This window comes from Mastigoproctus giganteus, chromosome 4, assembly GCF_048544385.1.
Source record: "Mastigoproctus giganteus isolate SK-2022 chromosome 4, ASM4854438v1, whole genome shotgun sequence".
Classification (NCBI taxonomy): domain Eukaryota; kingdom Metazoa; phylum Arthropoda; class Arachnida; order Uropygi; family Thelyphonidae; genus Mastigoproctus; species Mastigoproctus giganteus.
In genome coordinates this window covers 117,127,201-117,142,346 of record NC_143578.1, presented here as the reverse complement: position 1 = coordinate 117,142,346, position 15,146 = coordinate 117,127,201, and the positions used below count along the sequence as shown (strand labels likewise).

The 15,146-nt window shown below is 38.3% G+C and overlaps 1 protein-coding gene across 5 annotated transcripts in view; it reads left to right on the top strand.

Moving 5' to 3' along the window:
* Positions 1-15,146, top strand: part of LOC150087015 (microtubule-associated serine/threonine-protein kinase 3-like) — a 912,052-nt gene that overhangs the window by 487,963 nt on the left and 408,943 nt on the right. For all 5 annotated transcript variants that reach the window (XM_090372902.1, XM_090372903.1, XM_090372904.1 and 2 more), the window contains one exon: positions 11,999-12,097. In XM_090372902.1, the coding sequence (XP_090229028.1) occupies positions 11,999-12,097 (99 nt within the window). The remainder of the gene's footprint in view (positions 1-11,998; positions 12,098-15,146) is intronic.

Below are 15,146 nucleotides of genomic sequence, written 5' to 3'. Positions count from 1 at the left end.
CTTGTAACCTGAGAAAACGAAGATGACTTCACTAGACTTTATTATTGAAATGCCTAAATAAACAACAAAGTCTTTTTCTCATCTCTCATGGTGTTGCCTTTTCATTAATAAAATTTTTGCAATATTTTTTATTTCAAATCCTTTTAATTGGCTGTCAAGTGAAAATTGGTTATAGATTTATTATAATTTGTTTATAGACTGTTTCTCTGGTACGCATTCAGTTAAAACCATTATAATTATACCTCAATCAGCATGATTTTGCATAACACGAAACAGTTTCGGTACAAATTATCAGTGCTGTGTGAGGTATTTCTCTATTATAAAAGATGTGAACTAACCATCTATGTGAACCTGCTTTTGTTGAATATTTTTTAGCCATTTGTTCTAAAATATTAACACCGCACTTTATTTCATTGTAATATAATACTGTGTTGGGATTCTTCTTTGTACCATTTTTATTTGCTTTGGCCTAATAATATGTCAGAGTGCAATCATCAAGTTTGAAGACTGAAATGGAATATAATTCTGCCTTCTTTTTTTATGGACATTGGAACTTCTTTACACACACAGTTCATAGTTCCCACTATAGTAGTACAGTCGAACTTTGTTATAATGAGTATCATGGGACTGACAGAATTTCCTCATTATAACTGTTACTCACTATATCAATGAGTTAAATCTGACTCCTATTTTTTTTTTTTTTTTAATTCTCAATAACTTGATAAAAAGATAGATTCAAAAAACAAAAGAAATATTTGAGAGAGAAAAAATAATACATTATTAGTATATACCTACATATTATTTGTATTAATATGGTTGTATTCTGTTTTTAAATCGACCCAGCCAGCCGTTGTTACATACAAAATCGTTGTGTCCAAATTGTTTAGCAAATTTTTTCCACTTGGGCATCCAAGATCTGATTGTCTGTTGAAAATTCAGCACTTCTTTGTGTAATGGACCATCGAAGCAATGCTTCATTGGCTTTGGAACCATGCAATTTCTAATTTTTTTTTTTTTTTTTTTTTAATCGGTTATGTTCTTTACTAGTGTCGAAATATAAGCATGTTTATTCTTCCACAATGTCATTACTGCTAAAGAGGACAAAAACTTTATACACACTTCAACATTTTTTGCACCATGTTCCGACTCACAAATAATTTCGACTTTTTTGCTAATTGAGAGACACTTTTTTTAGTAGACATGTTTCCAAAGGAATAGTTCGTTTCTGATTGATTTTATTTAAAATGACAGTAAAGTGATCTGCATACAAAGTTCTTAGAAAACCGGAAATGCATACAAGTTCTTAGACGACCCATTGACAAAATTCTTAGAAGTTCCAAAATAAATTTATGGATCAGTGAAAACAAGACAATCTGTAAATAGCCTAATGTGACAAGCAGATGTACTATTGTATAGCCCTCATCCCCGAAAGGACAAGGTCATAAACTGGCCGCTTATCCGATGCAATGTGGGTGGTCATAAAAACTACGGTTGCCCTTTTCATTTTTGTCTATTCCAAAAATTGGGTTTTTCAACTCCGAGCAATTAAGAATGTCTGCATAGTTAACCAAATTTGTATGGTATATCCGTGTAGTACCCTCTTTATAACAGTGAGTGATTGTATGGGAATACGCGAAAATTAAAATCATTATTGCTTTTTGCTCATTACAGCCATGACCTCGTTATTTCTGTACTCATTATAACCTAGTTCGGCTGTATTTTTTTGGAATAATTTCTCTGCCAATGCAAAACTGGCAAAAGTTAATGATGTTCTAGAGCAGATATCATCTTTTACGGGCACAAAGGGTGATATTGTTGCACATGTTGGCACTAATGATATTAAAAGCAGGAGAACAGCAGGATTACTAAACAAGTACAGGTCAATGATGAAAAAAAGTCGTGAGTTAGGGATGAATTTGAAAGTTTCTGCAATTCTGATTGGACACAATAGGAGGGAATATATGATGAGAGCCTTGTCAATTAGTTCGGCCTTGAAGAGATTATGCAAGGCTCGTGGGGTAAAATTTTTTTCAGCGTGACCTCTGCTTGTTAACAGGAGAGACTGCTTCTACAGGGAGGAGATACACTTAAATAGAAATTGGGTGCAAGAATATTTGCTGATGTTCTCGAAGCAGTGTTAGGTGGGTCAGAAAACTGCTAGCTTGGGGGGATTCATAGACTAATAGATTAGCAGTAGCCGCAGGCAGAGGTGGAAAGGATTCTTGCACTGCTTCTATTGGAATGAGCAGCCACCTGGAAAACAAGGTGTGGAGAATTTTAGAGACTACTGGGAGTCATCAAGGAACAAGTTAATACATGGGCTGTGTTAGGGTAACAAAGAGTAAGAACAGGTGCATGTATATTTACATGTACACCAATGCTAGGAGTAGATAAATTTGATGAATTTGAGGTGCTTGTGAAGGCATCAAAGGCTGGTATTATTGGGATATCAGAGACAGGGTGTCACACAGAGATTAGGAATGCAAAATTGGAATTTGGGAAGTACAATGTGTACAGAAAGGATAGACAGGATGCAAGGGGAGGAGGGGTGAGGCTGTTAGTTAAGAAACACAAAATCTAAGGAAGTGCATCCTGTTGACATGGGTGATCAGTGCAGTGTTGCATCAGTTTGGTGTGACATAAACACTCGGAAAACCAAGTTGAGAGTAGGAGTGTGTTATAGCCCTAATGACTCAGAGGGTATAATCAACAACTGTACAGAGAAATAGGGTGGGCAAGTAAATCAGATTGTCTTATAACGGAGGATTTTAATTTCCCAGATAGTCACTGGAATTTGTGGGTTGGTCACTCAAACACTAGCAAGGCTTTTGTGGATTTATTCGATGATTGTCTTTTACAGCACCATGTTCAGGAGGCAACCAATTTAGAGGGAGTAAAACTCATGATCTGATTATTATTAGTGATTCTTCATGCATTAAAAATCTGCAGAGCAAGGACCCATTAGGTGGAAGTGATCACAGTGTGCTGAGGTGGGATTTACTCAAAGAGGTGGCCATCACAGCCTTAGTTGCCCATGCACCATAAAAACCAAAACCAAACTCAAAGAGGTAACTATCATCAGGGGTAAAGGGAAGTGTTTTTGCTTTCATAAAGGTGACTACGGTGGTTTGTGACAGTTATACAGTGGGACCAACAGCATTCAAAGGATTAATCTTGGGAGCTACTAGGCTTTTCATTCCAACTAAGAAATATTGTTCAGGGTTAGGCCTAAATAGAGTTCAGATGAACTAATGAGACATGTGGCAGAGAAGAAAAATACATCGAATTCATATAAATTAACAGGTGACACAGAAGCCTATGGAGATATGAGCTGTTCTATGATCATGTCAAAAATGATGTTAGACAGGCAAAGGCATATTGCGAGAAATCTTTGGCAAAGGAGGCAGCAAACAAAGTAAGCAAACCCTTAGCCATAATTATGAGAGCTTCCTTGGACTCAGGAGAAGTCCCCATGGACTGGAGATGTACAAATGTGACTCTAATTCACAAAGTAAGATCAAAGGGTGACACAAGTAATTACAGACCTGCTAGTTTAACTTCTGTTCTGTGGACATTAATGGAAACACTGGAGAATCATCTAGACAAGACTTCCGTTATAATTCAGACACAGCATGGGTTTGTTAAGGGGAAGCCTTCTCTTAACAAATTTGATTGGATACTATTAGCATTAGCATTAGTAGAGGCATTTGATGCAAGAAAGCAAGCTTATGCAGCATCAGCCAAAAAAAAAAAAAAAAAAAACCACTTCCACTTCACCCCTCTGTTCGTTCAAAATACTTGTCCAGCTGAGCCTTAAACTTATTTAGGCTATCAACTTCCAGGACAAGGGATGGAAGTCTGTTCCACCAACCAACCACTTGCTAGCTAAAGGCAAATTTCCGCACGTCTATCCTACATCTGTCTTTCCTCAATTTGAATTTATGCCCTCTCGGGTGATTATTCTGAGCGAGAGGAAGAATCCCATCAGCATTGAGAATGCTCAAACCATTCAATGCTTTATACACCTCTATCAGATCACCTCGCTGGTGCCTAGTCTCCAGACACTGTAATTTGCAAAACTTAAGCCTTTCTTCGTAAGAGCACCCCTTTGTTCCATTCACATCTTGTTGCCCTTCTCTGTACTCGACCCAGCAGCTCTTACACCCTTCTTAAAATGAGGCCTCCAGACCTGTATACAGCACTCTAGGTGTGGCCTGACCATTGTCTTATACAAGGGAATAATCACCTCCTTATCCCTGCTAGAAAAATTCCTATATATCATTGACAATACACCATGAGCTACTCTTGCCACCCGTCTGCACTGCTCAGAGAACTTCATATCTGCCTGCACAACCACCCCCAGGTCCCTTTCATTCTAGACCACTGTCAGTGTAGTACTACAGAGTTGATACGTTGCTCTGGGGTTGCTGTTTCCCATGTGTAGTACTTTACATTTGTCAATGTTAAACTTCATTTGCCACCTCTCAGCCCATCTGCTCAACCTTTCCAGATCCTGTTGCAGCAGCGTAGTGTCAGTAGTGTCCTTGACAACCCTGCCTACCTTTGTATCATCTGCAAACTTGGACATTAAGCTTGATATACCATCATCAATATTATTTATAAATACAGAAAACAATAATGGACCCTTCACTGAACCCTGAGGGACTCCACTAATAACATTAGTCCACGATGAGCAGTGTCCATTGATTACCACTCTCTGTCTTCTCCCCCTCAGCCACTCCTTTATCCACAGCAGCAATTTGCCTCCAATGTCACACTGCTCCAATTTGTGCAGCAGTCTTCCATGTGCAACAGTATCAAAAGCCTTTCTAAGATCCAAGTATATAATATCAAAGTTATTCCCTGCATCCAGTTCCTTTGTGACTGCATCATAGTATCCAATCAAATTGGTCAGGCAAGACTTCCCCTTAACAAAACCATGCTGTGTCCGAGCTATAACTGAAGTCTTGTCTAAATGATCCTGCAGTGCTTCTTTAACTAGTGCCTCCATTAATTTTCCTGGAACAGAAGTTAAACTCACAGGTCTATAATTGCTTGTGTCAGCCTTTGATCCTCCTTTGTGAATTGGGGTCACATTTGCACATCTCCAGTCTGCAGGTACCTCCCCTGAGTCCAAGGAAGCTCTCAAAATTATGGCTAAGGGTTTACTTCCTCTGCTGCCTCCTTTAATATAACTGGATAGATCCCATCCACCCCAGGTGCCTTTCTTGTGTTTATCTTCAACAGTTTCTCCTCCACTTTACTCTCAGTTATTACAAGATTCTCTTGCTTACTGCTAGAGTTGAATACATCCCTGGCTTTCCCCTCGCTAAATAACTCCTCGTGTGAATGTCGATGCAAAATATTCAATTAGTTTGTTAGCTACCTGAGCAGGATCATCAACAGTTGACCCATCAATATCAAGTGGACCAATCTGATTCATCCCCTTCTAGAGTTCACATAAGTAAAGAACTCTTTGCTGTTTTTCTTTGCATCCCTTGCCAAAGATTTCTCGTACTCTGCCTTCGCCTGCCTAACCTCCCTTGTAACTTGGTTACAGATCAACTTGTATCTATCATAGGCTTCTGTGTCATGTGTTAATTTGTATGTATCCCATGCATGTTTCTTCCCTGCCATATGCCTCATCAGTTCATCTGACATCCATTTAGGCCTAAACCTTGAACAATATTTCTTAGTTGGTATGCAAAGCCTAGCAGCTTCCAAGATAAGTTCTTTGAATGCTTCCCATTTTGCATTTGCTGTTGGTAACGTCATCAGTTGGTCCCACTGTATAGAATTTAAATACTGTCTCAGTCCATCGTAGTCGCCTTTACGAAAGCAATAACCCTCCCCTTTACCCCTAATGGTAGTTACCTCTTTGAGTAAATCTCACTTCAGCACACTGTGATCACTGCCACCTAGTGGTTCATTTATCTACAGATTCTTAATGCATGAAGAATCACTGCTGATAATCAAATCAAGAGTATTCCTCCCTGTAGTTGCCTCCCGAACATGCTGATGTAGAAAACAATCATCCAATAAATCCACAAAAGCCTTGCTAGTGTGTGAGTGACCAGTCCCCAAACTCCAGTCAAAATCTGGGAAATTAAAATCTCCCATTATAAGACTCTCAGATTTACTGGCCCACTCGATTTCCCTGTACAGTTTCTTATTATACTCATCAGAGTCATTAGGCCTATAGCACACTCCTACTCTCAATTTTGATCTCCCAATGCTTATGTCACACTAAACTGACTCGACACTGCACTGTCCAGCGATGTCCACTGGCTTCACTTCCTTGGATTTTATGTATTTCTTAACTAATAGCATAACCCCTCCTCCCTTTCTATCCAGTCTATCCTTTCTGTAGACATTGTACTCCCCAAACTCCAGTTCTGCAGTGTGTGACACCAAGTCTCTGATATACCAACAATATCTGCCTTTGATGTTTTGAGCAATACCTCAAATCCATCAAATTTATTTACTAAACTCCTAGCATTGGTGTACACGCAAGTATACATGCACCTATTTCTATTCTTAGCTACCCTAACACAACCCATGTGTTTACTTGTACCGTAATGACTCCCAGCAGTCTCTGAAATATCCTGAATCTTGTTTTTCAGGCTTCTGCTCATTCCAATAGAAGCAGTGCAGGATTCTCTTTCACCTCTGCCAGTGGCTACTGTTAATCTATTCGTCTTTGTATCCCCCCAAGCTAGCAGTTTTCCGACCCACCTAACACTGCCTCGATAGCATCAGCAAATATTCTTGCACCCTTTCTATTTAAGTGTATCCCATCCCTGTAGAAGCAATCTCTCCTGTTAACAAGTACAGTCCAGGCTGAAAAAAATTCTACCCCTTGAGCCTTGCATAATCTTTCCAGGGCCGAATTGATCGACAAGGCTCTCATCATATACTCCCTCCTATCGTGTCTGGGCAGAATTGCAGACACTTTCAAATTCAACCCTATTTCACGGCTTTTTTTCAACAATGACCTGTACTTGTTAAGCAATTCTGCTGGTCTCCTACTCTTGATATCATTAGTGCCAATGTGTACAACTATATCACCTTTTGTGCCCTTAAAAGATGATATCTGCTCTACAACGTCATCAACCTTTACCCCTGGCAGACATACCCTGGTCCTGTTCCACCTATCCTTTTTACAAAGCATGTTCCCCGTTTCCCTGACAATAGAGTCACCAACAACTACTAGTTCCTTTGGGACCAGTGCATTCTGCTTTGGGTGTTGCCACTGTGTTTCACGATGACCAAGTGCAAGCTCTGGCGTTGATGTGGGCAGCTGAGAGCTTGATGGGCCCCTCAAATTTGTTCCTTCGAGGGCCTCCACCCTGTCCTTCAAGCTCTCATATTAGCCCATAAGAATGCTGAGTTGTTGCCTGATTTCGATACACTCCTTGCATCGCGCGCACACACAAAGACATCCCCCATGGCAATATCATGTCCCGTACCTGAATGCTCCCCAAACATCATGTAAGCTGTGCATTTTAGATGGCTGTGATTCAGAAGGCAACTGCCCCCCTCAGTTCTCCTCTGAGCCACAGCACTTCCATTAGCTTGAGCCTTTTGTTTTGCTGCTGTGGTCTGAGCTATGATATGGTCAGAAAGGAAATGAATGCAAAGAATAATTTTGATATCATATATTTGAACCTTAGGAAGGCTTTCGATACTGTTGCACATGGAAGACTGCTGTACAAATTGAAGCAGTGTGGCATTGGGGGCAAATTGCTGATATGGATAAAGGGATGATTGAGTGGGAGAAGACAGAGATTGGTAATCAATGGACATTGATCTTCGTGGACTAAGGTTATCAGTGGAGTTCCCCCAGGGTTCGGTGTTGGGTCCATTGTTGTATTCTATATTTATTAAAGATACTGATGAAGATATATCAGGGTTAATGTCTTAGTTTGCAGACGATATGGCAGGGTTGTTAATGACACTAGGCTATTTCAACGGGATCTAGAAAAGTTGAGCAGAGGGGCTGAAAGGTGGCAACTGAAGTTGAACATTGTCAAATATACTGTGTATGGGTAGCAGTAACCCCAGAGTAACATATCAACTGCGTGGAATGACACTCAGGGTGGTTGAGAACGAAAAGGGTCTGGGAATAATTGTGCAGTCAGATATAAAGTTTTCTGAGCAGTGCGTATGGTCTGCAGGGGTTGCTCATGGTGTCTTGTCAATGATATGCAGGAATTTTTCTAGCAAGAATAAGCAGGTGATTATCTCTGTGTATAAGGCAATGGTCAGAAACACCTTGTGTACTATATACAGGTCTGGAGGCCTCATTTTAGGAAGGATGTTGAGCCTCTGGAACAAGTACAAAAAAGGCAACAAGAGTAGTGAATGGAACAAAGGGTTACTCTTATCAAAAAAGGCTTAAGTTCTGGAAATTTCAGCGGCTGGAGACTAGGCACCTTCGAGGTGATCTGATTGAGGTGTATATGGCTTTGGATGGGTTGAGCATGCTGAATTCTGATGGGATTCTTTCACTTGCTCAGATTACAAACCCGAGGGGGCATAAATTCAAAATGAGGTAAGACAGTTGTAGAATAGATGTGCGGAAATTTGCCTTTAGCCAGTGGGTGGTTAATTGCTGGAATAAACTTCCATCTATCATTGTGGATGTTCATAGCTTAAATAAATTCAAGGAGGAACTGTCCAAGTATTTAGAGGGAATGGATGTGTGAAATTGTTTTTTTGGCTGAGGCTACATAAGCTCATACGCTTGCTTTCTTGCATCACATTCCTCTATTACTAGTACTACTACAACACCACCACCAACGAAACAGGACTTTTTTATAATTTGACATCTGACAATACCTTTAAATTCAAAGGGGGAAAATGTGTTGGTGGAAAAAAATGAAAGGCTTGCTTGACTGTGCTCGTATGCACAAATATGACCAGAACTGATAAAAAAAAAAAAAAAAAAAAACTGTTTTTTATCAGAAAATCATTAAAACCTCTGTAGTTAAAAAAAAAACGGAAGGAAAGTTCCTGTGGATTACACTGCAAACAAGAAAGTTTGGATGACTTCGGATATTTTTCAGCAATTCGTAAATAATTGCAATAAGGAGCTATTCATAAAGAAGAAAAATATTTTATTGTTAGTTTATAACTGCCCTGCATATCCTGAGATTCAAAATTTGTCCAACATTAAGCTAGTGTTTCTGTCTCCCAATGCAACATAAATTTTTCAACAATGGACGTAGGTGTATTCAACAGTTTGAAAGGATTTAATAAAAGATTTCTTGTTCTACATCTGATCACTCAAAGAGAACAGAAACTTACTAAGTCTATATCAATATTGGATGCTATAAATTTATTGAATTATGCTTGGAACAAAATTACTTCATGGAACCATATCAAATTGCTTCAAGAAATCGAAATTAAATTCAAATGAAATTTCAGTTGTAGATGAAGAAGATGGAAACGAAGAAAACAACTTACCTCTATCAAAATGGTTGCTACTTAACAGCACTATAGGTTTTGATACAGATATTAAACAGATAACATCGATGAATTTGTACGACTTGATGACGACTTATTAACTAGTGGTCTTCCTATAGAGAGTGACATTGTAGATGCTGTGCTCAACAAAGATGATGATGATATGATGACAATTGAAAGTGAATCAAAATTAGTGCTGACAATCTCACAAGTTCTAGGTGCAATAGACCCATTAGTAAATTTTTTTGAAGGAACTGAGGCAAGTAATAAGACTTTTAATGCAATGAGTGTTTTAAGTGGAAATTTAAGAAATATCAACGTGAAATCTTTAAAACAAACATCAATTTTAAGATTCAAAACAAACATCAATTTTAAGATTCAAAACAAACATCAATTTTAAGATTCATAAACAAAGACTAATTGAAATCAAGTTTCTTATTAAATAGTATTGCGTTTAATTACAGATAAATAGTGTTTAGTATTAAGTGTATAATTTTAAATTTACAGACAAATAAATTGTGTTATTGTAGTTTATACAAAGCGTATTAATACAAATAATATGTAAGTATATACTTATATCATTTTTTTTTTCACTCTAATATTTCTTTTGTTTTTTAAATCTATCTTTTTATTGTGAATTTTAAAAAATAGGAGGTAGATTTAACTCATCACTGATATAAAGTGTTCTTGTTTAATGGACCCAGGGGTTTCCCCATCTCCGCTATCACTGATAGCGAGTAACGGTTATAATGAGGAAATTTTGTCGGTACCTTGAAGCTCGTTATAACCAGGTTCAACTGTATGTTATTTTATTTTATTATATATGATGTGCAAGTCAAAGTTTCCTTACTGGGGTGGCGCCTCCTTAGCCAGGTGGGCAGGAGCACCAGTGCGTAGCACACACTTCTTGATTAGACCGGGGTTCGAGCCTGTGACCACCAAATATGGAAGATGCGGGAAGCTCAGGGAATGACCGCCGTATATCCCCGGAGCAATATGGCCTTAGTTGCTAATGCTCCTAAAAACCAAACAAACAACAAAAACAACCATACTGGGGTGATAAAATTAATTTAGATTTATGTTATTTCCATGCTGACATTGTCCCCCTTCAAAAATAGTTCCCACCACAGTTTATACATCGATCCCAGTGCTCCCACTGTTTGAAGCCTCTGGAACTCCTGTTTTGTGATGCTGTCAAACACTTTCTACAAATTAGCCTGAATCTCCATGATTTTTTTTGAAATCTTCATTCTTTTAATTGGATTTTGATTCTAGGGTACAGGAAGAAATTGTAAGGGCTAGGTGTTTCAGAAGCCAATCCTGATTGTGCCATTTGTCTGGGCATTTTTTTCTGCTATACACCCTCAAACACCTTAGGAATGAATGTAGAACTGGTGTTTTACTGGTTGGTCTGACAGAAGTAACGGCTAAACTCCATTATTGGGTATCACTTGTCTCCGCACAGTGGGCTTGGTTGTAGAACGTTGTGATTGTACGGTCAAGTTCTGTGTTTAGGTGATTATTGGAAGGTGTTTTCTTTCTGATTATTTTGTGTCATCAAGGAGGGGTAGTGCTTAGCTTAGGTATGGTGTTTATCCCCCATCCCGCTGTTTTAAAATCGGAAAATGAGTTCCCGATTTGAAAACTGTGGCAAGTGGGGGCATATCAACCTAGGACAGTGGGTGGGAAAAGCAGTGAGTGGCACCTGCCAATCACTGCTTTGTTCCTGTCCATTTGTCGAAATATAGACTAGTACCCAAGATCTGGAGTTTTACCGAAGTAACTCCTGTTGGATTAGCACGCACTTATTATTATTAGCCATATGGAAGCCTGAGGCTTATGCTGCACCAGCCAAAAAAAAAATTTCCGGGTTATCCTGAAAGAGAGAGAGTCGGAAGTAGAAAGGAATCACCAAGAAAGAGAAGAATGATGATATCCAACTTAGGACCGTGGGTGTGCCATGCCCATACTCACCAGATGTGAGCCCCTGGGGTTAAATGTTTTTTACATTTCCATCCATCAGACTTTTCAATGGACAACCTGAGCACTTGAAGTCCTAAAGTGAAGTTGACCACCCTAGAAAAATGAATATCATTGAAAAGTTTTTCCCTTACCCATATCATCATCAACAACAGATCATCAGCTTACAAAATTCTCAAACACTTGTTTGAGCATTTTGTAAGTCTTCAAAGCTGTTTTCCTCATATTATGACAAATTTGATGCAAAATCATAGTTCTCCTATAATTTCAACCATTTTATCAGCTATAAAAGTCACAAGACACTTAAATAGAAACGCACCCAAACACCAATTGAGCAAAAGCACAATGTCCTCCTACTGATACAAAACTTGGCACACTAACTTGCAGTGAAATTCAGTGGTACCTAACAGTTAACTGCTATACTACACGTAGTTAATGCTCCACACACTTATTTTGGAAAATTTGACTTGAATATTGGTCTTGCACTATTTCTGTACATTGGAACAAACACTGTTTTGAGAAATAAAAAATATATTTTATTTGCTTTCAGTGTCAAGAAAAGTCACTAGCAGCAGTGCAGTATCTGAAACCACTAATCAAGAAACTGCTTGTTATAATCTCACGTCCAGCTCGTTTACTGGAATGCTTGGTATGTTATGTCTGATCAGATTGTGCATAGTGTTAGTTTATCATTATTTTATCAATAGAACTAGCCAACATTATTTTTACCTTCACTCATATATCAGTTGTCAGTCAATTTTTATACATAGATATCATAAATAATTCTTAAAATTTCACATAAAGTTACAATTTCTACACATACAGGTTTTTTTGTTTAACCATAATATGTATGTTGATATGTATAGTATCTTATATAAGGAGGCTCCCGAATGCTAATTCAGCTCCACTGTTGTACACTGTGATAATACAGAAACACTGCAGAAAGGCCAGAAATGTTTGTACTATCTATGTTTGTTATGTTGTTTAATTGTTACTGGCCACTTTGCCAACAGGAAGCAACAAGCATCAGGGGTGCATCCTGATACCCATCTATGCCACGAGGAAGCAGGCCACAACTGAGCAGAAACCATAGCAAACCTCGAGTGTCATGTAGTGAATGTTCAAATCATTCAAACTATGAGCAAATAAAATAAAATAGTAAAGTAAAAAAATAAATAAATGAAATCAAATTAAAATAATAGAAATAAGGAATTTATAGCATACTAAAAAAAATTTAGAAAAAAATATATTAAAAAAATAATAATAATAAAATAATATAAAAATCTGGTGACAGCAATGAAAAACACAATAGAGCAAATAATAACAGTAAAAAAAAAGGAGGAAAAATAAAAAAGTAAACACTTGATAGACAAACAAAAGGGAAAAAATATGAATTAAAAGGAAGGGGGAAGAGATATAGATTACACAAGATAACCTGTGTCAGCAGGAGATAGAAGTTGGGGAAACACAGTGATATTGTTCGCCGTCATACAAGTAAGATTACCAACTGTCCAAGTTGAAGGTAGTGGTATCAAGAAATGGTGATGATGGAGGAGGTCTTGACTGGAGGTAAAGCCTGAATAGGAGTAGTTCCCTGAATTGAAGCACTACTGATAGTTGTCCACGTCTGGTGAAGGATTTATGTACATAATCTTGCAGAAGATTAAATTTTTCTTTGGAGTCCAACAGATACAACTCCCGGAGAAAATGTTTGACACACAGCAGACAGAGGCTGCTGTGTGTCAGAAAGTGAAAAGAACATGCTGCCAGTCTTCTGGGCTGCCACAGTTACAGAGAGGAGAATCAGACAGATTAAACATAGCAAGTTTAGCATGAAGGGAACCATGGCCAGTTAGAAGAAAAATAGTGTGGAGACTTCTGACTGAACCATTTTAGTACAGACTTTTGTAAGGTAAAGGCAAATGGAATAAACTTTCTTGTGACTATATATTCCTGGTGCATTATAACCTTCGATGTTTCTGCATCATAAAAAACGAAAATCAAATCAATTCTTGTGACCATACCTTTGGAAGAAGAAGACCACCGATCTTGCCAGAATTGAACCAGGTGGTTCCACTTCAGAGTTTTTCCAATTTTAGGATTGCAGAGGATATTAACAGTTAAGTCTAAAAACTCAACAGGAATGGAATGTCTAAGGTAATAGCAAAAAAACCTCGATAAGTGATTTGGGGGGTCCAGAGGTAGGCAACCGTTTAAACTTGGTGCAGCTGTTGAGACAGTATGGTAGGAACGACTCATCATTAAGAGCATGCATCTTTGAATAGAGGAGAGTTTCTCTTGGATGGCTACCTTCTTAGTATATAAAAACCAGGCACCGGCACCATAAGTACAAATTGGAACATACACCACTTTGTACGAAAGACAAAGGGTACAATGGTTAATGCTCCAGGAGAAATGTTAAGTTTATTAATAACAAACTGAGACCACAGATCATTCATGATGCTACTGGCAGTACTTTCAAAAATAAGAACAAGAATTACCAAGGACAAGAAGGGTTAGATTATTGGCATATACTATTTTAGAAGCGTTGGGAGTTGAATGGAGAAGCCACTCATCTAGAACCAAATCCCAGACGAGTGGACCAAGGGCACTGAAATTTGTGAACGTCTTTGAGAGACAGAGCAACTAAGTTGCTGAGTACTGAAAATGACTTGGACAGAACAGTGGAGAAAGTAGTTGCAGGTTAAGTTGTAGAGTTATGAGGAGTATTGAGCAACCCCGAGGCGAGCAAAAAAGCTGTTCCACAAAAAGGAGTCAAAGCTCCAGAGAAATCTACAAAAAAAAGCTATAGCATATTTAAACCTGTAGTTGTTTAAGAAACTTAAATGAACTTCTGGAAAGAAGTTCATTTAAGGCCTCAGTTCCATGCCCTGGACAAAAACCAAACTAATCAGAGGACTTTAAAGAGCATTCATTAAAAAGACAATCTAGATGGGCAGCAGTGAATCACTGAAAGGTTTTACCAAAGTTGAACAACAACGCAATAGGACAATAGGCCTTATCAGAAGTAGAAGAACCAGGTTTGGAAATTTGTTTTAACAGTGCTGTCTTCCAAACGACAGGAAAAGTTGCCTCATTCAAACATTTATTATAGAGTTTAACAAAGACAGATGGATAGAGTTCATGTAGTCACTTGATAAAAATGCCCTCAAGTCTAGGACAAATATTACTATTGATTTTAGAGATTGTCGAATCAACCACCACCTGGGTGAAGCAAGGAGTGGATTCAGAAGTAAAATAGGTTGTGTTGCGAACTCTAATTTGTTGGTGAATAGGAAGATTAGGCAGGAATCATAGGAAGATTAGGCATCTGAGGCAGGAATTGCATCAATATGGTGTTGTCCTAGTTCAAGTGAGAGTTTTAGTATTGTGAGTCAACAGACTGGTAAATTTTCGGATGGTGAAACTTGTTTCTAGAGAGACTATGAACTAGACCCCAAGGGTCAGAATTATCTGCAGTTAAAACAAATGTTCTCCAAGTGGATCTGTTACTGTCTTTTATGGCCTTGGCATATTGCCTTTTGAGGTTCCAATATTCATTTTTTAAGCTGCTTAATATGAGTTGGCTAGCTCATATGATGTTGTTGGAGGGACCAGCAAGCACAAAACACACGTGGCGTAAGCTGGTCAGGTCATGACTCCATTGTGCTGTTGGATGTTTCAGCAGCATTTACCTT